General features: G+C 26.7%; 1 protein-coding gene across 3 annotated transcripts in view; it reads right to left on the bottom strand.

The window, feature by feature from the left end:
* The window catches only part of robo1 (roundabout 1), a 170,565-nt gene that overhangs the window by 23,108 nt on the left and 121,490 nt on the right, over positions 1-25,967 (bottom strand). For all 3 annotated transcript variants that reach the window (XM_065510997.1, XM_065510996.1, XM_065510995.1), the window contains exons 10-12: positions 20,076-20,236; positions 16,383-16,464; positions 15,884-16,054 (exon numbers count right to left, since the gene is read on the bottom strand). In XM_065510997.1, the coding sequence (XP_065367069.1) occupies positions 15,884-16,054; positions 16,383-16,464; positions 20,076-20,236 (414 nt within the window). The remainder of the gene's footprint in view (positions 1-15,883; positions 16,055-16,382; positions 16,465-20,075; positions 20,237-25,967) is intronic.

Consider the following 25,967-nt stretch of genomic DNA (forward strand, 5'->3'; position numbering starts at 1 on the left):
TTTATGTTACTTTCTTTGGAAAGGGAATATGATGCAGAAGAAAAGGTGGTGTCACATATCACACAGCATTTGGGTTAACAGCCCACTTCATGTCATCATGAGAACTCCCAAGAAAACCAAGAGTAAATCATGTTTAATGTAGAAAAACTGAAACTAAAACATCAACTTGCAAACTGAAATTCACACATATCACACAGCATGTGAAGCTATACAATTACTGCCTGTAATACCTCCTCATCGTCTACTCCTTCATTTAGATGTTTAGAATTGTCCCCCTAGATCGTGTGATTCAACTCCATGGACAAAGGCAAAGATCTATGCCAACAAGCCCACAACCATCCCTGCATTGAAAGAGAAAATTCAAGGCTTTACGAAATGCAGCAACATTTATGCAAAGTATGAGTGCAATACTTTAAGAAAAAAAATTAAAAACTATTTTTGGATAAAAAAAATTTTTGGTAAAAAAAGATTTTGGTGGAAAAAGTTTCGATGGAAAAAAATTTAGGTGTATTGGTGAAATAAATTTTTGGTTGAAAAAAAAATTTAAATTTTTTTTTTAATTTTTGCTTATATCCCAGCCATTTTTGGGACGATTTTCTCGAATATAAATAGCATTCTAAGTTGGACTACGACAGATATATTGATGTATAAATCATGTATGAAGGTTCTTGGGGAGCTTCGGAAAGATGATTTCAATAGACGAACATACATCCTTTATGGGAAGGCAAATAAAAAATGTTTGAAATTCAAATATTAATTTCGGTTTACCCTTTACAAACAGCATAGCTGATGTGTTTAAGCAGTTTATTAAACACACATTAAATGCATTTATTTGCATGTATTAATGAGCGCTTTACAAACATTTGTAGCAAAAACTGTAAAAATATTTTACAAAAGCGTGGGCTACATACAGTCCAATGTGAGATAAAATCCATAAAAAAAATTAAATTAATTTAGTCAAAGTTAGCCGAATTATAGATACGCTTAAGCAAAAAACATTTTATAAAATTAAAAATGGCTACTATCCAAACAAAACCTTAGCATTACCCTGTCACCGATTGAAATTCTAATATCAAAAATGTTGGCTATAAAAATATTATTTTTAAAGCGCTTAACTCACCATTTTTACCACTGTAGTCGTTCTATTGATTATTGTGAAAATTTGTTCTATGGAAGCACTATAAGAGCTCATTGATTCTCAGATCATTCACAAGATAAAAAAAAACAATACAAATAAATACATATATATTAGATTATGAGTCAGACATTACTAAACCACTTCTAAGTAATGCATACGGTATATATGTCTACTTACTAAGTTAACGAGTTTTAAAGACATGTTATTAATATGTTTTTTGCTGGCTTTTACAGTATGTAACAAATATAATAACAACATATACCTATATACAAAAGTATTCATACAGCATATATTTTGTTTACTTTGTTCTTATCACATTATGAATTTTGTTGCTGTTTTAATATGAAAGATAAGACCTAAATATTTTACATTTAATAATAACAAAAATAACCAAACTAAGACAACAAATTGTTTAGATACGTGTTTAAGAGTGGGCTGTTAACCCAAATCCTAAATAGAAGTAAGGCTGGCTAAAGAACGGACGGACATATTGACTGACATGCAGAAAGCTTGGCTCTTACATTGTTGAAATTCAATGCGAAATGTTGAAAGACATGTGGTTGCGAATTTTTCAAAAAACTACTTAATTATAAAGGCTAGATAGCGGAGAGTTAGTATCAAAAAATGTGATGTGTACAACTGCAATTCATAATGTAAAATCAAATAATTTCATTAGCTTATAGTGCAAGACAGCTAAGTCCAGTTTTTATGATATATTGGAATTTAAAACAATCTGTAAGATGACACACAAATACTCAATATAATTCTCAGTGAGATAAGAATATTTTATGGCTAAATGCACCACCAAACTTATCTCCAAACATGCTGAATATACCGAATATTGGTGGAAATGAAAAGATTTTGTTAAAAGTTCTTCATATATTAACATAAATCCCTTCAAAAACGAGTTAGAAACATGTCATTACTTATTAATATACCTTGTAATGACTAGTAAATATCGACTGCATTGCTTGGAACTAGAATAGTAATGGGTATGTTAATGTTTCAGAGGGAAGCTCAAAGTAAGAGTAAGATGAGTCATTCATTAAAGATTGTTTGACTCACTTTTCTAGCGATATAGAGGAATTCGCAGGAAATCTTTAAATATTTCATTTCTCGTTTTTAATTTCCATTTCTTTTAACAATTTCTTTTTCTGGTTTCATAATGCTACCCCACCCTCTTAAAACTCTTAAGTTTGCAATCATTAAATTCCTTACCCCCTTCCAACTCCTGGCAAAAAAAAAATGCAAAAAATTTAAAAAAAAATCATATTCTCCTGACTGTCTGGTGTTGATAGAAATGAAAAAAAAACTCAAAAAACACACACAAATATCAGTACAAATACTAAGGGTTGCACATAGATACATGTCTGTCTGTCTTTCGACAACAACAAAAATATACAGCAACACTTGAATTGTTGAGCCGAGAACAAAATAATAACGAGCTGTCTGAACAGGGAACAAGTCAGGAGAAAACAGAATTGAAAAACATAAAAATGGTAGATGAAAATAAAAAAAAAATACACAAAAAACTGATTATTGAAAACATGAACGGAAAACAAAAAAACACTTCACAAGACATAAACAAGACTCTTGACTTGCATTTACAAGGAACACAATTTCGTGTTTTTTTTCTGTTGGATTCACTTTACAAGGAAAAAATTCAACAACAAAATACATCCTTTAAAAGCAGCAGTACAACAGAAAAATAATGATGAAACTTTAATGTTTCAAAAAGTAAAATTGATTTTTAATCAAAAACAATTTCAGTTTTCTAGAGACTTGTCTCAAATGTTTGCTGCAATAATTTAACAAGAAAGGATATTTGAAATGGCTTAAATTTGGTAAAAAGTTTATTAATCATCTAACAAGAAACTTATACTGATTGTCGTACTTTGTAATGGCTCCTATTTACTGTTTGCATTACTTAGAAGTAGTTTAGTAACGTCTGGCTTTTAAATTGATTTAAAATTTTCTAGTCCTTCTTTCCAGACAGATGATTTGTTTTATAGTCTCATTCACATAGAAATTGCAAAGAGGAAATGAAGCTGGGTTGGTCATATTTCGAGAAGATCTCGTGATGATATATCGAAGATGGCAATTGACTGGAATCTTCAAGCCAGCAGGAGAACACCTGGAGAAGGCAACTAGAATCCGAAATGGGTCAGGACAGATCCCGATGGAAGAATTTCATTACGGCCCTTTGTTCCAACTTGGATCCATATGAATCAATATATAGTCTCATCGATATCCTCGTACATCCCTCAAAAATTAGGAGTGTCATTATTGGTTTTGCTAATATTGCAATCAGTGAACCGCTAGCAGAACCACAAATTTCCCTAGATTACAACGCTCCAACCCTATCAGCATTCTGCTTTATTCCTATTCCAATTTGGGTCATATGGCCCTTGACTCTTTATAGACCATTTTGCTTTCCCAGCATCTATTCACCTTTTATTCCAGTTCAGATCGTTGTATCGCAAGATCGTCTACGATAGACTCATTATCCCATGTAGAGCTCTTTTCGTCCACGACAACATTTATCTTTACGTTACCAATGTTCGCTACCCAGCTCATCCTAAAATTGGCCAAATCATTCAAATTTCTCTCAGATATTACCCTAGAATAGTGATAGATAGATTATCTTATCTTCAATTTGTTCACCATTAATTCCTGTCCAAATCGTTGCCACACATGATCGTCCACGACCTATTTTTCTTGGACCCATCCTATCCTATCGATGTATAGACTCATTAGCCCATTTCGCTTTTTTCGTCCGAAATAACATTTTCTCTATGTTACATTGCTTCGCTACCCAAACTCAGTCCTTGTATACTTAACTTGAAGTCCCCCACTATCCTGAAGTTAACCACATGTGACTTCAAAATTTTAAGCTGCTCGTTCTGATTTCCCAGGATCGATGGTATCGTTTCAATAGCTCTCTTTTACACTGAAGTTGATTCTTGGCACTTCATGTTCTTCAGCACAGCTTAACTGTCGACATAGATAGACACAGCTAACGTCCTTCTCAATTCCCCGGCTTTCCAGACCACCAAGATCCCAGCCTAAAGACAATGAATTCCTCACTAAATCTATATGACGACCGACTAGCAGTATTCTTCACGAAGATACCAGTATCACATATTCTTTCGAAAATATTTATATTGAAAACCAGGAGAGTGTATTCAACCATAACTGAGTTATGAGCAAAAAAGGTGATTGGTTCTATTGGTTGTTTTCGTACATAGTAGTTTGATTTCAATATGCTGGCTATTTATTTGCTACAGTCGAATACCTACGACAACTACATCTTTATCAAAACACTGACTTTCTCCAAAATATTATGCTGCCAGTCTCTGACTCAATTTCTGATACATATTCCATCAATGTTATGCTGCCTCAGCCTCTGACTCAATTTCTTATACATTTTTCCTCAATACCTTTGAGAACAATTTCCTAATTCCCCAACCCTTCTGACAACATCACACAGAAATGAACATTCAATAATGTAACACAACAAAACTAGACATACGATCTAAACATTGATAGACACAGCCAGCCAGACAGAACAGAACTAAACTGGCAAACCAATAGATTGAAATGGAAAACCAATATCTAACAAAGAAAAAAGCCTTTAGTTTGAACGGCCAACAAACATCATGTCATCATGAGAACTCCCAAGAAAACCAAGAGGAAATCATGTTTAATGTAGAAAAACTGAAACTAAAACATCAACTTGCAAACTGAAATTAAAACTGACAACAAAAATGAAATCCTTAAAATGATTGTTACAATTGTAAAATAAACTTCAAAGTGTAATTGGAAATATGTACTCTCTCTCTCACTCTCTGTGTGTATCTCCCTTTACAATTATACTTTGAACATTATTTTACCAGCTAACACGCATTTTAGCTGAGACTAGTAAGACAGACAGACAAAAAAGGCTTATTCCTTTAAACCAAAAGCAAGGAGTTTGTATCAGAACAGATAGAAACTTGCTGCTATTGCTAGTTTTCGTTTGTAGCAGCAAATTTATGTAGTTGTTAAGATAATTGATTTAGCTGCGCTCGTGCCAGACATGTTCTAGTTACTTGACAAACATCAGTAAAATTTTTGGAAATTGTTTACTCGCAGACATATAACTAATAAATTTTACGCTTTAACGAACAGCAGCTAGTTACGTGAAGAGAAATTGAAAAAAAAACTTAAGTTTAAACTGTCTTAAAGTTATATTAAAACGGCTTGGAGTTGTAAAATTCGTATTAAGTTTTATTTATTCAAATTATTTTCTTAAGTAGTTGTTTAGAACAAATAAGCCTTCATTTTAGGGCATGCTTTCTGCTTATTAATATGTCAAAGTTGTAAAAATTTGTATATCTAAAATTCTGAAAAAAATATTTTTTTTTCTAATCCCAAAAATCGTTCATAAATGTTTAATAATCCAAATATTAATTTATTTCTTTTAATAGCCTGGACTCTTTTATTTAATTTGCAATAATAACATTATTAATTTTTATACTGTTTACCAATAAAATATTACGAACTTATGAAATATGACCACAATTAATATCAATCATACGCACTGTAGTTTTTTGGTATTTGCTTTAAAAAAAGCTTTATAACTTTATAAGTATTACAGCAGTTTTAGGGATTTTTTCTATATAATGGCAGGTGATATTAGGCAAGTTAAATAAACAGTTTTCAATTGAAACGGAATTTCGAAGATAAAATTAGTTAAATTTCAATACATAGTTTGAAATTTATTTCAATTATTGTTCAAAGAAAAAAGGTTTTTATTAATCTAATGACAATTTTTCCATCATAACTATGATTTTATCATAGAAAATTAAATTTTATAAAAATTTCAAAAATTAAGAAAATGTTGTTTTCAATTTTATCCCCGGCTAAAATTGAAAACAACATTTTCTTAATTCATAAATATGTTTAATTTTTCATATATAAAATAATTTTAATCCAAATTAGTCTCCTGTTCATTCACACTCACTTAAATGGTTTTTATTGCGACAAAATGTATAGTAAAATGAAGAGTTTTTAAAATATGATATTAATTAATATTAATCATACGCACTGTGATATGTTACCAACAGTTTTAGAAAAAGCTTAATAACATTATATGCCAAAATTAAGATTAAAATGAAGATAAAGCCTTTTGGTAGCTTTACAAATTAAGTTTTAAATATATTGAAATACAAAACTCGGATTTGCAAGAGATTTAGAAAAAAGTTAATAACATTACATGCCAAAAATTAAGACTAAAAGGAAGAAAGAGCCTTTATATAGCTTTAAACAATTAAGTTTTAAATAGACTGAAATACAGAACACGAATTCGATTTGTTATACTGTACTTTTCTCTGTATTACAAACATTATGACAATTTATAACAATTTGCACACACGGTTTTTTTACAAGTCTGTGATTTTTATAAAGTTAATAAGATATGGATTTGTTTTAAATCCATTTTTAATTTTCTTTAAAAAATAAAAAAAAAATATTTTAAAAATTTATATTTTTTTTTTTCAATTTATTCATGAAATTTTATCATTTTTAATTATTTAGTTTAAAAATTAACTTTTATTATAGCTTAAACTCTGTTAAATGATTTGTACCAGAAACATATAAAATTTTTTCCCTAAAATCAGGCAAATTTTGCAGATTTCCGAAGTACATTAACAATTAATATTAATCATACGAACTGTGGTATATGGGCAATAGTTTTAGAAATTTGTTGATAACTTTTAATATAATTAAACAATTTTAAAGAAACCTAAGGGAAGTTATAACAAGACTTTAGATATTTTACAAAATATATATAATTTGCAGTAGAGTTTATAGGGGCTGCGGTACAATGATTAGAATATGAAATTTATAGGAAATTTTTTGAAATTTTTTTACGATTTAAACTTTAAAATATTTTCAACAACTAAACTAATGAATTAAAATTAAGGAAAACTTTATAATTTCTAATTATGTTATATAAAAGTTATGTAAATTTCAACTTTACTTTTTGGTCATATCATGTTCGCTATATATTCCATATAAAGTCCGTTTAGCGGTATAAAAATATGCAAGTTACTACAAATATTTTTAATTATGTGCTTAAGATCACTTGATTAAAATTTGCAACAAAATTTTTAATATTTTTTTTAAGAAATTTGTCAAATACAAGGCTTGTTTTTCATATGCTAGAATCATAAATACTTAAAAAAAGTTTTTGTCTAAGTAGGATAATAGTTTGCCATTTTCAAGTACGTTTATAGAATTTTTGAAAATTCTGTTAAATAAATTTTGAAAATCTAAAATAATCTCTTGCAATTTTAAGGTCATCTGATAGAATAAAAGCGAAAATATATTAGTTGAATAATTTAGATCTACCAGCCATTGGAATTCATTGGATTTCGGTAGAATATTATCATTGACAATAATTTTCACTATAAACTTTTAATCACTCTTAATTTTAATGATACTAAGTATTACAGAATGTTATTGTAGACATCAACAGAATTATAGGCTGAACATTTTACTACTACTTTTAGCCTTTCATCGGACTTTTCATCTTCAGGTTCAATTATGAAATTGCTGAATATTTTTAGAAATTTTAGTTTATTTTAACTTCGAAATTCTTTTAGTATTTAAATTTTTACTATTTAAAATCATTTAAAATACTAAGGTTTTTATTTTTGTAGGAATTACTTAACAAAACTTTAAGATTTTTATTAAAGCTCATTAATTAATATTAATCATACGCAGTGTAGTTTTTTCAGTAAGAACTGTAGAAAATTATTTATAACTTCTTAAAAAATTTACATTTTTTTAAAATAAGTTTTTGGTAAACCAATTTTTATTTTTAATCTTAAATTTTATAAAATTATTGGGCCCTAGGCTTAATATTTTTAACCCTAAAAATTTATATATTTTTAAATCATCTTACCCTCTTTTAAACATACCAATTGGTTTTTATATATTTTTTCCCTTTTTAAGGAAAATTACTTCTACAACACAATACCCACATTAATGTAATAATAGGCCATATATCATACACACTCTTAAGGAATTTTCTTTACTTTTTTTACTTATACTTTCCACATACATAGAAAATAAAGGAAGCATGTGTATAAAAAAAATAAATACAAAATAACACAAACACCTAAAAGTGTGCTACAGAAAAAAAAGAAAGAAAACTAAAATGAATCGACAATTTATTGTGTGAATAATTTTATAAATCGAGCAAAATGAAAATAAATGTGCATAACAACACCTTAATACTCTCTCTCTTTTATGAGAACATATACACTCGTATTTTGAAATATATAAATTCAACACATAAATATAGATTTTTTTCTTAAGGGGATTTCCTTAAGCATGAATTCTTTTTTTTCAAAACTCGATTTGAATTTTGGTTTATTTTTTGTAAATATAAATATATTACCATACATATGTATAGGTGTAAATATACATATATGTATTTAAATTATTGTATTTGTATGCCTTACTGCATTAACAATGATTGATATTACCACTTAGCATCAGTTCAACAGCCACCCTTGATTCTCTAGCTCTGTTTTTAAGGAATTGGCAAAAAGAATTTCGCTATATGTTTTACATGTTTTCCTCAACTGCCTTAAGCTTTATCTTTTAAATCATGTTGTTTTGTAATATATTTATATATAAAATTTCTTGTTTTTTTGTATTTTAGGCAATTTCGTTAAGGAATTGAGGCAAAAAATAGACATATTTCTTGCTGTTCTTTTGCATTTATTTCATTTGGCAGAGTTATTTAAATTTATTGGAGCAGACAAATAGCAACAACGCCTTTCATATAAGACGAAATAAATATTTACACTTTGCAGTAAAATAAAATGACTACTTTGGAAATAATTTTTTAAAAAAAAAAATAACAAATATATAAAATTATTACATAATTAGGAATATTGTAAGATATTACAGAAAAATTTTGAATTTTTTGGGAAATTTTTTTATAAAAAAAAAATCTGAGAAATTTTTCTTCATGTTTAGGCAAATATTTTGTTATATATTTTTATTAGTTTCAATATATTATTATTTCCATATTAAAGCTTATAGACTGTTTAATAAAATCCCCTTTAAACATGTTTAATTTTCTGTTGAAAATTTAATAAAAATTAAGTTTTTCTGAAAAATGGGAATAATTAATATTAATCATACGTTTAGTAGTTCATTTGCAGGGGACTATCGAATAATCTTTATAACTTTTTAAGTAATAGATTGTTTTAAAAGCCACTTTTAGGGTATTACAAGAAGACTTTAAGGATATTTTAAAAAAAGTTTTTGTTTTGTTATATTTAAAAGTTTCTAGATTACAGGTGATTTAAAACGATTTTTTTAAATTTTTATTTTTAGTAAAAAGTTTGATCATTTTTTCTTCCAACAAGGTTTTTGGAAACTAAGTCAACTGATTTAATTAAAAAAGAACATATGTTTAGAATCTTAAAAGTGATTTAAAATAAATATGTGTTGAAAATTTATAAATTTTTTGGATAAAAAAAACGCTTTAAAAAGAGAAAGATTGAAAAAGGAGTAACAAAAAAGCGCCCAAATAATCAAATAAATAACAAAATATTTAATCTTGAGTCATTCATCGGTTTTTTTATATTAAAAACAAACGAATTATTGAAATTTCGAACGAAGGACTTTAGGCAAAGTACGAGATAAGTTCGACTTTCATTAGATTAAGACTGATTAATACTACCATAGGGTACAACTAGAGGCGCAACTGAGAGTAAGCTGAGAGTAACAATAATTACTCTCTTCACACGTACTTGTGATATGTGAATTCAACATACTATTGAGAGAATTAAACATATCAAAATACTTCAAATTTTAACTTTGATTTTTCGATTAAATACAGACCGAACCACTTTATTACACTTCTACACAATATTTGGCGAATTTTTTGAATACTTTTCAGGACACTTTTTTGCAGAAACACTTTAATTTTGCTCAAACGAAAAAAATATTTTTTATTAATTTTTTACACTTAATTTTATTTGTGGTGGAATTTAATTTATAGAACAGAGTTTAAATTTTTGGCATTGAAAATAGAAGAAAATTTAAATAAATTAAAATTTATAAATTTTTATGCAACTCTGTGTGTCTGGCGAAAATAAAAATGGCACCAATACAATCCAAAAACTATGTACTAATACATTCTCACGACTTAGGTTTGTTGTCAAAAACTTAGGTTTTTTCCCTCTCAGTAACGCTTCTATGGATATATTATTCTATGAATACTACCAAAGTATAACAAGTAGTCCAACTCTTTGACAGCAGTACCTAACTCTATACATGTGTTAGTGAAAAAGTGCCTAAGTCTAAATATGTGTTAGTAACAAAAATATATATGTGTTGGTGCCTTCTGAATTTTCCCCAGACACACAGAGTTCTAAAAAAATGATTAAATTTTAATTTATTTAAATTTTGTTCTATTTTCAATACCAAAAATTGAAACTCTGTTCTATATTTTAAAACCTACCACAAACAAAATAAAACGTCAAAATTAATAAAAAAAAATATTTTTTAGTTTGTGCGAAATGGACGTGCTTCGGAAAAGAAAAAGTGCTAAATATGTTGAAAAAAATTATAAAATAATGTGTGTTAGTGAATTTACGCGTATCAAACTATATTTTTTGGACTATTTATAGTTAAAATTTCGAGACTTTTGATGTGTATAATTCTCTCACAAGGGTGTTGAATTTACACAGTACCCGTATATGTGAGAGAGTAAATTTATAAAATAGAGAGTTGGACTACTTGGTATACTTTGAATACTACCATACAAATTGAGAGAAAACCATTACTTTAGACATTTTTGAAATTAAAAAAAAATAATTAACTATCAAAATGAGTTTCTACTTGAATATTATTACAAATTGCTATTGAAATTATCAGCTTTGAGCGAGTCTGCTAACTTTTTCTGAAATTTTAATTCTGCCACTAGGCAAGCTCAAAATTGGGTCACTATTGAATGTGCCCTTGATACAATTTTCATGTCAAAATATCGAAAATATTGCAACCCAACTTATGCCATTCACATGAAGTTAAAGATCGAAATTTCTTACATTCAGTCCAATTTTTCAATGATTCTGAATTTTATTTAAATATAAAACATTCGAAATTCTATGTTTTGCATCAAAAATACTTTCTACTACAAAAACTAAGAAAATTGAAACTCATTCATTAACAAATATTTAGTCGAAGTAAAATTATTCACCCCTACGTGAAAAACATGTGAAATTTATGTTCCCATGAAATATTTATTTCCCTCGAAGGGAAAATTGCTATCGTGATATTCCCCTAAAATTTTCATTCACAATAGTTGATTTTGTTCGTAGCAGCTGTTTATTGTTTACAAAATTTCATCTAAAAATTTCACAACATGGGGAATTTTTTCAAGTGAACAAAGTTTATGAACGAAAAATGGGAAATGGGAACATATTTCATGTGAAGTATTGATTCGCGATAGGGGTGATTTTTTAAATTTTGAAAAATTTGTATTTTTTAGTCAAGGTATCTTCCTGCAATTGTATTATTTTCAATAAAAAACTTATTTTGTAAATAGCTTAAACTCTGTTTAATGAGTTTTACCAGAAACACATATATATTCTACACTAAAATCATGAAAATCTAGTTGATTTGTAAATAATCCTAAGAACTAATATTAATCATACGCGTAGTGGTATATGAGCAATAGTTAAAGAAAATTTCTTATAACTTTTAATATAATAAAACTTTTTAAATGAAACTCTAAGAAAATTTTAACAAGACTTTAGACCCTCTAAAAAATATATAAAATTTGCATTTAATTTTACAGGAACTGTGTAACCAAGAGATGAATATGAAATTTTTAATTTTCATTTTTACATGTTTTTAAGTACACAACTTTATATAATAACTAAAATATTGATAAATTTTGCGAAAAAAGCAAAATTAAAAGTTTTGTTATATAAAAGTTTTATAAAATTGAATTAAAAAAAAAATCGCTTATTTTTGGTTTAGTCAAGTATATTTTCATGATTATAAATTATTTCCAAGTTAAAACTATTTCTAATTATTGCTTATGTGCTTTTAAATGATTTGTAATACTAAAAAGTTGTTATTCTGTAAAAATTTAGTATAAAATTTGCTGATTTCTAAATTATATAAATAATTAATATTAATCATACGCATAGAGGTTTCTAAGCAATTGTTTTAGGAAATTGTTAATAACTTTCTCTATAAATTAGCCATTTTAAAGAGTTGTTAGAGGTAGTATAAGAAGATTTTACAAGAACTATTATAGAAACAAAATTTTAATTTCATATTTTTATAAATCTTGCTTTTATAATAGGTTTTACTAATAAAATAAGAATCTATTTAAATCATTTAATTTATTTTTAATTTTTTACTTATATTTATATTTATCTTAGTGCTCCTATTCTTTTAAACAGTATTGTATTTTATTTATTTCTGTTATGTTTATAAAAATATTGCAAAATATCAATTTCTCTATAATAGATTTCCCTTTTTTTCGTTCCTGGCGATTTATTTTTATTTTTTTTTTGTGCTAAAAGTGAAAGTTTTCTTTCCGTTATTAATGTATTTCTTGTAGCTACATGCCAAAATGTTACAGCTTAAGGAAATAATAACAATTTGAAAAATTTGCTATTAAGAAATATTACTAAAAGCTTACACAAGGATAATAATTTTGAGGATTTATGAAAAATTCTAATAAAATGAAGTTGATTTTGAGGGTTTTTCTTTCGTTTCTTTGTTGCCATTTATTAACCCTCTCCTTTATCCTTAACTAGTAATATATGTTAAAAAAAACTCAATGAGCCTTAAATTATAGCCAAACTAATGTTCCATAATATTTATTAATAAAATTATGGAAAATTTAAGCAATTTGAAACAAAATGTTAATAAATAATATTAATCATACGCCTAGTGGGCCTTAGGCTAAATCATTACAAAAGAAATTGGTTTAATTTAAAAGTGTTTAAAGAAATTTAAATAAAATTTCTGAGAATCATCACAGTTACATATATAAGGCTTTTCATGTAGAAGAATAACATGTCTCAACATGTTAGCGAAACTATTTTTTAAATCTTTTCTTTCACTCCCTTAATAAACCATTTATTTCTGTGTATTACTTTTTAATTGCTTTTGGTTGTATGAAATATTTCCTTGCTGTTGACTATAAATACTGTGTAAAGAAACACAATTTTTTTTCCTAGTTTTTGCTATAAATCATTTGAATTTTCAGTACTTCCTTGATATTGCTGGTAACGCATTTAAAATTTCCATTTTTTTGGAATTTCCATTTTTTTTTCCTTGTAATATTTGCTGTGTATGATACCGATATAGGAAAAAAATTGGGTCAATTGGTGCCCTGGTGCACATTTGTTATACAGAAAAAAGAAAATGTTTTATTAACACCATTGTTTCTTTTATTGGGAGCTGTGTGAAAACTACACATGTCCTTTTTGTTCAATTGTATATGGCAAGTTAATATTGACTCAGGTGCATGGAATTGGAAATATGAATATGGCGTAAAAATAACGCTAAAGGAAAGTTAAGCAAACTTAAGCTAAAAAAAAAAGAAAAATATATGGCAACAGAAACCTGATAACTAGACAGACTATCACGCAGTCACACACTAAAAAATGAATCAGCTAGAAATTAATTTAAATCTTTAAATTCATAAAGCTCAAAGGTTAATAATTGTTTAGTATTTTACTCAAATTTCAGAATACATACAATTAAATAAAACCTGTTTTTATATCTGAAAAATATTGAAATATTTATTTTAGTTTATTAAAAACAAATAAAATATATGTCTCCTCAGGGAGGCGACCTGTAGCAAAAACACTAGCAATAACAATGTTTTTTTATAAAACATGTATAAATACATAGTAGCAAATAAAACAATAAATTCTAGTACAACACATACAAAAAAAATTTGTTCAACTACATAAAAATTCTGCCACTTACAGTTAGCGGCAAAAAAACCCTAAGAAATATGACAAACAAATTTTAAAATAGCAAAAATACTGAAATTTTAATATATTTTTTTCGAAAAAATTATTGGATTTGAAAATTTTTTTAGGTTTTGTTAACAAATTTTTCCTCAAATTAAATTAATTTAAAACAAACAATTATATTTTATAAAATCCTAAAGTCTATTTATTGTTGAGTTATACTTAAACATTGGATTTTGTAAGAAAAACCAATAAAAATTATCAAAATTACTAAAATTTATCATTAATTAATATTAATCATACGTACTGTAGTTCAAAAAGTTAGAGTAAATTCAAAAGCTCTATAACTTTTTATGTGATAAAGATTTTTTTAAGAAATTTTGGTGATATATTAAAGATACTTTGTAGAATTTATTTCAAGCATTTCGTTTTCTTTACAACGTATTAAAGCTGAGATAGACCGATTTTGAAAAGAAAAAAAAATGGATTTTTTTATAATTATAACTTCCTAAATAAGACTATATATAATATTAATCTACGCATTGAGGTTTGTCGAGTAGAGATTGAGTCAAAACTGTATAAGTTTTTATTTTCTTAAAACAATTTAGACAAAATTTAGGCACTCATTATAGGACTTTCACTTCAAATATTAATAGTTTAACATAAAAATTCTACTAAATATATTGTAAAGGTAATTGTTAACGTATGACCTCTTTTTGACACTTGCTGTATAAATAGCATGACCTTTTTTGCTTTAGGTGAGTGCTTTTGTGACATGCTCCACCGCATACAGTTTTCCAAATCGCTGAGTTTTATAGCAAACCAACAATTGTTAGCAACACACAAAAATAATTTCTACCCAGTATGCAAAATGATTCGAAGTTATGTCGAAAATGAATCATTTTTTCGTAAAATTTTATCGATATCGACTTCGATATAATGTCGAGAATGTGCGTGTTTTCCTAAGTAGAGTGCAGAGCGATAAAGAGTCGAAAATTATTTATTATTCTGATTCTAATTTTTATCGATATACTATACCTTTTTCGGTATTAAAAATGTTCTAAATTGATTCGATTTCGATTAAATATATGAACAATTTCGTATACATTATACCATCGAGCAATTTCTTCATGAAATAATGCATATTCAATACCTTTATTATTATCCAATAATGTTGCGTTAGATGTGTTTTCATTTTCAAATGCAATAAACTCTGCACATATTTCTGATGTTTGCTGATTATGAGATTCGAATTGTCAAAAACAACATCAATAATTGGCTGCGTTTTTCTTTTAAGACGTCTTTGATCCATTTTACGTGTTAAACTATATTTTTTTGAATATGTTATTGATAGGATACGAAAAATAAAATTTTATTTTCTCACAAATTGACAAAAGAATAATATGTATGTATATGAATTTGTCAATTTGTGCAAAAATAAAATTTGACATTAAAAAAAAACTCGAACATTATTCGCCATTTCTATAAAATATTAAAATACGATATTCTAAAAAATGTAGATTGGATAGAGTATCATAATAAATTCATATTTTCGATTTTAATTCGAAATAAGTTCGATAAAAAGAACTGACTCGAAATGTTGCATACTGGGTATATTTCAACAGAAATATCATAAATATTGATAACACTGGTAAATAAATTGTCCTTTTTGTTTTGTATGTTTGATGGCTTGTTAAAATATTTAAAATTTTCTTATTAAAAATTCACTTACCTTGCCACTTAATATTTCCCGAGCCTCGGATATTTCACTGGGAGGCACTGTACCTGACTCAGAACCCAAAGTCTTAATGACATTCGATAAGCCGGAGGGCACCGACAAGCCATGGGAATTTTCAGCACGCACCAGAAAAACATACGAAGTGGCTGGTTTTAGGCCGGAAATCTGTAAGAAAATGTTTTATACAAAATATTTAATAACTTAGTTTATTTTGTTCTTGAACATGAAAACTTTGTTTTATATTAAAATGTTTTGCTAAAAAACATTAGCAATAAAGGCTGAAAATTGCAAACATTTTACAAAAGAAGGAGAAGCTAAGTTTGTTTGTGGTTTTTTGATAAAAAAAAACATAAAACCTTGTGTTTTTAGCACAAATAGTAATGAAAAGTTTTATATTACTTAAAATTGTTATTCCAGCATAAAAAGTACATACATTAAATAAAGAGCGAATTGTTTTACTTTTAGATATTTTTAAATTTTCTTTAATACTTACCGTTATTTGTTGATCAGGTACACGATGAGCTGCTATAACCCAGCCTGTCTGCAAATCTGAACTAAAATATTCCACAGTGTAGCTAAAAAGTTCAAAAAACCAAAATAAAATTAATTAAATTTCTAAAACTTAGGGAAATTCTTTTTAAAAATAATTAGATTTCTAAAATTTAAGGAAATTTTTTTTTTAAATAATTAGATTTCTAAAATTTAGGGAAATTTTTTTGTAAAAAATTTCATAATTTAACCATAAATGGCAAAAACTTTCTTATTGTACTGCAAACAATAGACGTTTTAACAGAAATATATAACCGTCTTTCAACATTTTTGTTGTTTATATTTTTATTTTCATTATGCTAATTTGGCCATTAATCTTGTGTTAAAAATCGCTAACAAAATAACAAGAAAAAAAAACTAGGAAATTGTCTATGAAAAAAGGTGCCACTGGCCTACAACACCCAAAAATGTTGTTACCAAAATTAAATGCAACCATAACATGCCATACGCTTTTCCTTTTCCTAACTATCAAAAGACAAAAAAACAGGCTTTAAAAGCCAAACTCTACATACAATAGAAAACTCTAACTAAATGCACAAATTTAGCTGCTATTATTGCTGTTATTGTTGTGTCCAAAACATTACTGCTTTAATGTCCAGTACTAAGCATGTGGCAGGCCACATAAACAGAAAGCGCAATATGGTTGCTAGTCTCTTTGGCAAAATGTAATGAAACATTGCTAGCAATTTCTGCCTTTTACAAAAATTTTCTGGGATTTGTTTTGCTAGCAAAGAAAGCAAAGAATTCACGTGAAATAATGGAATTCTGTTGAATAAAAATACAGGGCTGTGCTTTCCATATTACACAATGGGAATTATATATAAAGTGATCGTCTGTGATCATGACAGTTTCTTTTTATTTCCAAGTGAAGGTTTTTTGTAAAAAAAGCTTTTTTCAAAAAAAAAGTTTTAACAAAATTGTTTTTTACTTTTCAGCGAAAGACAAAAATGTTACTTTCAGGGAAGTAAAAAGTTTTGTTAAAACTTTTTTTGAAAAAAAAAATAAATATTTTTTACTTTTCAGGGAAAAATCATTAAAAAATTTTAGAAAGCTATTTTTTACAAAGTTGAAACAAAATCGTTTGTATGTCAGTTATGATTTTAATTTAAATAATTTTTTGTTTTAAATAAGTTTTTTGCATAAAATAAGCTTTTTTAGAAATATTACCAGCTAAGCTTTTTCAAAAAGAAAGCTTTTCAAAAAAAAAACAATTTCAACAAAATTTGTTGTCTGTTAATAATATTCAGCTTTGAAACCAAAAAAGCTTTTTTTTAAAAAAAAGCTTATTAAAAAAAACTTGTTTTATCATAAATTGTCATGTATTTGTTTGCCAGTCTTAATTTAATAATCGAAAAGCGTTGTGTGACGAAATGAAGCCTGTTTCATCTTAAGAAGTTAGTTTCGTAAAAAGAGTGTTTATAACGAAAAAGGTTTGACTAGATGTCTAGAGAACAGAAAAAGCTTTAATCGCAACAAAAGCTGAATACTTGCAAAAATTTTAAAATTTGTATTAAAAAAGCATTCTTAAAATAACAAAGATGTTTCAAAGCCGTTTCAATAACAAAAACTTTTTTCATCTTATGAAGTTATAAAAGCTTTTTTACATAAAGAATATTCGAAAATAATTTTCCAATATTTAGAGAACAGATAAAGCTTTGCGAGAACAAAAGAAAGCTTTTCACTAAAACACAAAACTTTTTCAAATAAAACATTTATTTTAAAAAGCTTTTTTCAACTTCATTTACATTTACATTATTTACATAAAAAAACTTTTTTGCAAAAAGGAATTTTGGAAAAAATTACTTGCCAATATTAAGAGAACATATAAAGCTTTGCGAGAACAGAAAAAAGCTTTTCACTAAAAAAGCTTTCTTCAATTAAAAAAACTGCATATTGTATTAAAAATGTTTTTTTTTTTGCATAGTTTTACCTGCATAGTTTTACCTGCCAAAATCATCAAAAATAAACCTTTATACCAAAGAAGTTTGCCCAGGTCATGCTTAGATCCAACAACCAAAATATTTAATTAAAATAAGCTTTTATTTTCAACAAATAACATTATCTAAAAAATTGTTTAATTTTCACAAAAAAAAGCTATCTCCGCCTAAAAAAGCTTTCACAAAAAAAAATTTCACCTGTTCTTCGTTTCACCAAAAATTTAAAACATACTTCGGAACAGCTGAAACTTGTTTAAATTGTAAAAGCTTTATCATTAAGTGAAGCTTTTTTACATAAGTAAGCTTTCGTTTAGAAGTATTTACGCCTAAAAATTTTAAATACTTATAAAATCGCAAAAGCTTTAATCATTAAAGGAAGCTTTTTTACACATTTCATTTTTTACCTAAAAAAGTTTACAAAAAAAAACTTTTTTAGCAAAAACTCTTGACCCTATCACAAATACAACAAAAATCTACTATTTTCAGGCATCATCAGCAGCTGCTGTTCAATATCCTCAGCTTATTTTCTCTACTAACATTTACTTAATACCTTTTATGCATTTGAAGCATCATGCTGCACCATGCTGCAGCTCTACAAAAGAAAAACAAGCTAGAAAAGAACCCAGACGCCTGACCAAAAACCTCTAAGCCATTACAGAAAAAAAAATCTAATTGTATAACAAATACAATAGAAGAGAATAAAGCCACAAAAAAGCGAAAAATTTAAACAGGCCAGCCACGCCAAAATCAAAAGAAGAAATCGTAACATAGTTGTGGATAATGGCACGATAGAACAGACAAAATTGTCCAAACCAGGCCAGCCATATTAAACGGTTAAATGGTCAGTCAATATGCAGTTAAGAAAAGTTTTAGAATGGTTTAACTAGAAAATATAAAAAAAAAACAATGGTCAACTTTCATGTGTGTCCATTTGGTATTCTAAACATACGAAATGTTTTTAGGCTTATTTTGGCTATCAAAAAGGGATTTAAATCTAAACTATTTAATTTTTATTTTTATCTTTTCGAGCTTTTTCCCAAAAAATTTGAACTTTTGTTCTAGTGTTCAAAAACAATTTTTGCAATTTTTTGGTATATCAATAGATTCTTTTTATTTCACTAATATCCAGCACAATAGCCTGTTGGAAAAAAAATAAAAATAAAAATTGAATGGAAAAGTGGTAACTGTCAGCCATGTGTATTTACCAAATGAATTTTTTACGAAAAAAATGGTTTAAATTCAATGTTAGCGGAAAAAAGCCTTGAAACATCAGCTGATCAAAATCTCATGAAATAAATAAGATGGGATTCAAATTCATACACAAAAAAACTAACCGGAATTTCAATAGCAGTGATTTAATATGAAATATACGATTCGGATTTATAAATGTTCATAAAAGATTTTATTTTGATATCGAAATAAATATTCCTCAAGACTTTAAAATAGTTTTCATTTATCTATACAAAGCACTCACTTACTGCTTCATCAAACAATTTTAAACAAAATTTCCTTTTCCTCTACAAAAATAGGAAAAAAAAATAACCAAAAAATCAAAAGTTTCATTAACTAAACAAATTGAACAACTACTACAACTATTTGGTTTTATATTTGTGGCAATAAAAGAAAAAAAGAAGAGTTGGTCTCTTACATTCTCCTCTACAACTTGGAAATCAACAAAATAATATTAGAAGAAAACTTACCCAATAATTGGACTTGTTGCCTGTGGCTTTTCTTGACTTCTCGACCATCGCAATGCAATTGAATTTTGTGTTACATTGACAGCTTTTGGGGTGCCGGGTGGTGCTGGATACGTGCTGGGATCTGCTGAACGATGTAATATTGATGAACTGCTCTTTTCCACCTGGTGTTGTGGCAGGAAAAGTAAACAGACCAGCAATGAAGAGAAAAAGAAAAGGAAGAATTGAAACAAATAAACAGTTAGTTTAAAGTTAATTTATGAGATACGTTTCTTTTTTGTTCTTGTTTTACAGGAATTCTAGGAAAAATAACATAAAATTTTACATAAACAAAAATAATGTTGCATGTTTGATATTAAAGTTAAGTGAGCCAGAAAAGGTCTTGTCTTGTTTTATTTTGTTGTTTTCTTTGTGATATACCTGCATTCACATTAATTGTGCTGTCAATCAATTGTAATTTTTTTTGTTATGTCAGGTAATTTATATTTAGTTTATGGTCATTTATATGCTAATTTGTTGGAATACCAACATGGAAGAAAATTGAAATTTTTATTAACAAGTTGTTAATTAAACAAGAAATTAATAAAAAAAAATAAATAATGGTATTTTTTACTGTTTATTATGTAAACTATAAGTTGAGTGAGACAAGACTTCCCAACCACTTCTTTCTAAATAGTTTTTAACAGGTAATGCAACATGTGGCCGATTGTTGCTATATTGCTTTAAACAAATCACTTGCGTTCGATGCAGGTTGCCTTTGGTAGTATGGCCGGATTTCAGCAGCTCATAATAGATAGGACCCTTTTGCTCCCACCAAATACAGAGCATTACCTTAGCGCCATGGATATTTCGTTTTGGTGTCGATTCCGCTGCTTGGTCGGACTTCTCATACGATATCTTATGCTTTGGGATATCGTAATGGATCCATTTTACATCTCATCTGTTTGCTTCACTTTTTTTGTGTAAATATCATTCACAATTTCTTATTTTTTAATAGATTTTTATTAGTAACCGTAATGAAAATCATTTATTCTTATAAGAGAGATGATATCGAACAACAAGTATTGTTTTCTGGGTCCTTAACAAAGTCTATGTCGCATTCGCTATTGTAAGTGTTTAAGTTTCAAAAATAAGTTTGTGTTAAAAGTACTTGAACTCATCCTTACTACAAACGTGATTGAAAAAATTATACTAAAGTTTGTAAAATAAAAGAATAGAAATATTTTAGCATGACAACTATTAACCGAATGCCACATTATTATATTCCAATTCATAGATTTTAAAATTTTTCTATATACAGTGGCGTTTTTTGTCGCGTTTTTGATCACATATTTATTGCTAATGATCATTTCAACAGAATGTCTCATTATTTTATGTTAATTATGTTCCATTGCATAGATTTCTTAATTTTTCTATTAAATTTTTCTGTCGCATTCTTGATCTTATATTTATTGCTAGTAATGAAAACAAAATAAAAAAATTTTTAATTGTTCAATATTTTTGTACTTCAAAGATCTATGAATGTCGCATTCATGACCGAGTATTATTTAAAAATCTTATGTTTTTTCTATTCATTTTCTATTTAAGAATTTAACACCCAAATATAGAGGGTATTTTCAAATTTATTTTTTACTTCAAAGATGTTAGAATCTTGAGAACATGAAAAATGTTAATATTTTCTTTATTTTAGACTATTGTGGTTACTTAAAGCTAAATTACTGTAAATTATTTTTTAAGTAGTAGTAAATCTATTACTTTTTAAAATTTACAAAAACTACAAATTTCTTAAATTTTTCTTTAATTAAGGCTAGCTAGAATTATTTGGAGCTATAAATTTGTGAAAACCTATATGTTTTGAAAAGGTAGTTAATCTACTACTATTTCAAAGTGTCAGGAAAATCGCAAAATGTTAATGTTTTCTTTATTTTAGAGCTATTGTGATTATTTAAAGCTAAAATATTGTAAATTTCTTTGTTTTTAAAATAGTAGTAAATATACTACTTTTTTAAAATGTTACCAAAACTCCAAAATTTTAAAAATTTTGTTTAACTCAAGCCAGTTATTATTATTTGATGCTATAGATTTCTACAGTACTGCATTTTTAAAAAGGTAGTAGATCTACTACTATTTAACCTAAACAATTTTCAGATTTTTCTTTAACTCCAACCAGTTTATTATTTAGAGCTATAAATTTATATGTTCCTACATTTCTAAAATTGTAGTAGATCTATTTTTAACTAAAAAATTATTCGAAGAAAAGTTTTGGGAATAACGTAAAAAATTTGATAAATTAATGAAGTATGTTGATACCCTTCACCATGAGTGGCAAGGGTACAATCTAAGTTTGTCATTGTTTGTTGAAAGATAGCGCAGTCGATATAGCCATGTCCGTACGTCCGTCTGTATGTTGAAATCAACTATCCACTAATAAGTTAGATACATGATTCATAGTACATAAATATATACATTATAGTCCCGGTTCACATGCCGTCAAGAAAATCGGCCCATAAATGGTTGAGTTATAAATAAAAAAACACGACTACCTCAATTTTTAACATATTTTTATCGATATCTAGATTAATAAATTATTAATATAGACAAAATGTATATGTAATGATAGATATTTCAAGGACGTATATAACGCCATAGTAATTTGGACCCACATGGGGCAAAATCGGAAAAAAATTAGTTTCAATTAAAAAATTATTTTTTTTTAAATTTAGTTCTACCTCAAATATTTTTAATCTTTATCTCAAAGTATGCTTTCTGGTAAAAGGTATATATAATTGGTGACAGCCGAATGTAGCCCTCCTACTTGTTTCTCTTTAATTTTCTTATTCTATTTGAATTTGAATTTCAATCAAAAATCTGCTATTCTTATCACAGCAGCCACTTATGTCATCAATTCTTGCACACCAATAAGTGATAAATTACTATTCCAACAATAGTTATATGCCTCTTTTATTTCCCTAGATTTGTTATGAAATCCTCAAACTCATCATGGCCTTAAGGCGCTACAATTAATTATTTACACAACGGACTGCAAGGTAGCAAAAAAACTACAAATCGAACTGAAAACTTATGATTGATGTTTCAACAACATCTACACTGAATAGAGAAAAAAAAACATTAAAAAACTACAGCAAAAAATGAAAAAAACTGGTGGCCAGTTTTTATGGGGGATTTTGATGGCAGCAAGTGCATACTTTGCACAATGACATTACAAAAGCCCTAAAGCCCAATAAACAATTTAGCTATAAATTTTACTTAAATTTTTTACTTTTATTGGCTATATATTTGGAGCTCATTTAGATTAGAAAATTATCAACAAGTAAAAGTGTTGTATTCCGTAATGTGGAATCCTATATACCTCTTTTGCTTTTGATTTGTTAAAAAAAAGTTAAAGGAATAAAAAATTATTCGAATAATTTGACAACGAAAAGCTTTAAAATTATAACAAATACTAAATATAAAAAAAAATTAATTTTTTTTTATAAAAAATGAAACGAATAAAAATTTATCCGAATAATTTATAATTATTATTCGTCCAAAATGGTTACTAAACACTTGGAAACATAACAAATATATAAAATATATATATTTTTTTAAAAAATAAAACGAATAAAATATTATTCGAATAACAAAATTTTATTCGCATATAAATTCTAAACAGGGTATAAAAAAAAATTTTAAAATTTTTACCGAATAAACAATTTTTAATGCTTAAATATATTTTTATAAAAAATAAAACGAATAAAAACTTATCCGAATAATTTATAATTATTATTCGTCCAAAATGGTTACTAAACACTTTGAAGTATAACAAATATATAAAAAACTTATTTTTTTACAAAAATAAAACGAATAAAAAATTATTCGAATAAGAAAATTTTATTCGCATAAAAATTCTAAAAAGGGTGTAAAAAAATTTACAAAATTTTACCGAATAAACAATTTTTAATGCTTAAATATATTTTATATTTAAAAACACAAAATTTTATTCAACTTTTTTAAACTTATCCGAATAATTTATAATTATTATTCGTCCAAAATAGTTGCTAAACACTTTGAAATATAACAAATATATAAAAAAATTGTTTTTTTTTTCAAAAATAAAACGAATAAAAAATTATTCGAATAAGAAAATTTTATTCGCATAAAAATTCTAAAAACGGTGTAAAAAAAATTTAAAATTTTACCGAATAAACTATTTTTAATGCTTAAAAATATTTTTATAAAAAATAAAACGAATAAAAATTTATCCGAATAATTTATAATTATTATTCGTCCAAAATGGTTACTAAACACTTTGAGATATAACAAATATATAAAAAATTTATTTTTTTTACAAAAATAAAACGAATAAAAAATTATTCGAATAAGAAAATTTTATTCGCATAAAAATTTTTAAAAGGGTGTAAAAAAATTTACCAAATTTTACCGAATAAACAATTTTTAATGCTTAAATATATTTTTTATTTAAAAACACAAAATTTTATTCAACTTTTTTAAGCGAATAAAAAATTATTCGAATAATTTACAACGATTATTCGTCCAAAATAATTGATTCGTCCAAACATATTGAAATATAACAAATATAAAAATGTAGGTTTTAGAAAAAAAAAATATTTGTATTATGGTTACCACAATCATATAAACTATTACTGTGACCATAATATTGTTGAAAACTTGTAAAAATTTTGAAATGGTTACAGTAAATTTGTAAAACTATATTTCTTTATCTGAGTTTATCGAAATTTCAACAGACAGAGAGACCCACTGGATAGGCATAGCTTGATTGTCTTAGAATTTTTTAAGGCCCCAAAATATAGGTATATGTATGAAGTTGTGTCGCTCATTCAGCTTTTCGTTAAACGAATGTAGTCTGATCATGTCATGAGATATCTCAGTAAAATCGATGCTGGCATTTCCAGCCTTTAGGAAATTGTGTATACTCCCCGATTTAGCATTTTAGTTTGATTTGCTGCCAAACATTTTGCTGTGCATTTCTGGTTGTCCATGTGTGTATTACATTTTACGGCGTCGCTTTTTTCTCTTACATTTTGGGGTTCCTATAAAAAGTCAATTTGATGTTGTTGTTGTGGTCATGATGGTTACAACCCTGACTGAAAGCCACAAACCGAAGGAGAGTAAAAACTAAATATATTTTGAGGCTAACATAAAAACAAATATGTATATAAAATAAAATTGTAACAAGAAATGGAGCAAGTTTGTACAAAAATTAATGACTCTGGTTTATTTTTTTTATTTTTGTTGTCGGTTGCACTTCATTTGCATACGGTTTGTGTGTGCTGGAGGTTTGCATGAATGCAGGCATGCCTGCATGTATGCAGTCACTCTCAAATATTGACAGAATCGGTTTTGTGGGTAATTTAAGCATTTTTTTTTCAACTTTATAAATACAAATATTTTTTTTTTATCTTGTATGTCCATACAGAAAAAAGGAAAAAAATTATATATATCAAATGATAATAATGAATTGTAATGACATTTTGATACAATTTTTATATATTTTTTTTGATTACAGTAGCTTTACGTGTTGCAAAGAAAAAAAAAACTGCACATGTTTGCATGAATGCCATTTGAAATGCAATTAACATTTAAATAAAATCAAATAAATTATATTTCCAATATACATATGTATTGTATAAAAAAAATAACATTATAATGAAGAGTCAAGAGAAAATAGGAAACCACAATATTCACGCATGATAAATGATTTTTAATTGTATTTTTTGTTTGAGGTAAAATTATAGGTAATGTTAAGATGGGCAATTTTTCCATCATCATATTACATAAAAAAATATGTAATATATAAAAGTTACGTGACGTAATATAATATAATAAATTACGTAGTTGAGTAACTTACGTAAC

Source organism: Calliphora vicina, chromosome 5, assembly GCF_958450345.1.
Source record: "Calliphora vicina chromosome 5, idCalVici1.1, whole genome shotgun sequence".
Classification (NCBI taxonomy): Eukaryota; Metazoa; Arthropoda; class Insecta; order Diptera; family Calliphoridae; genus Calliphora; species Calliphora vicina.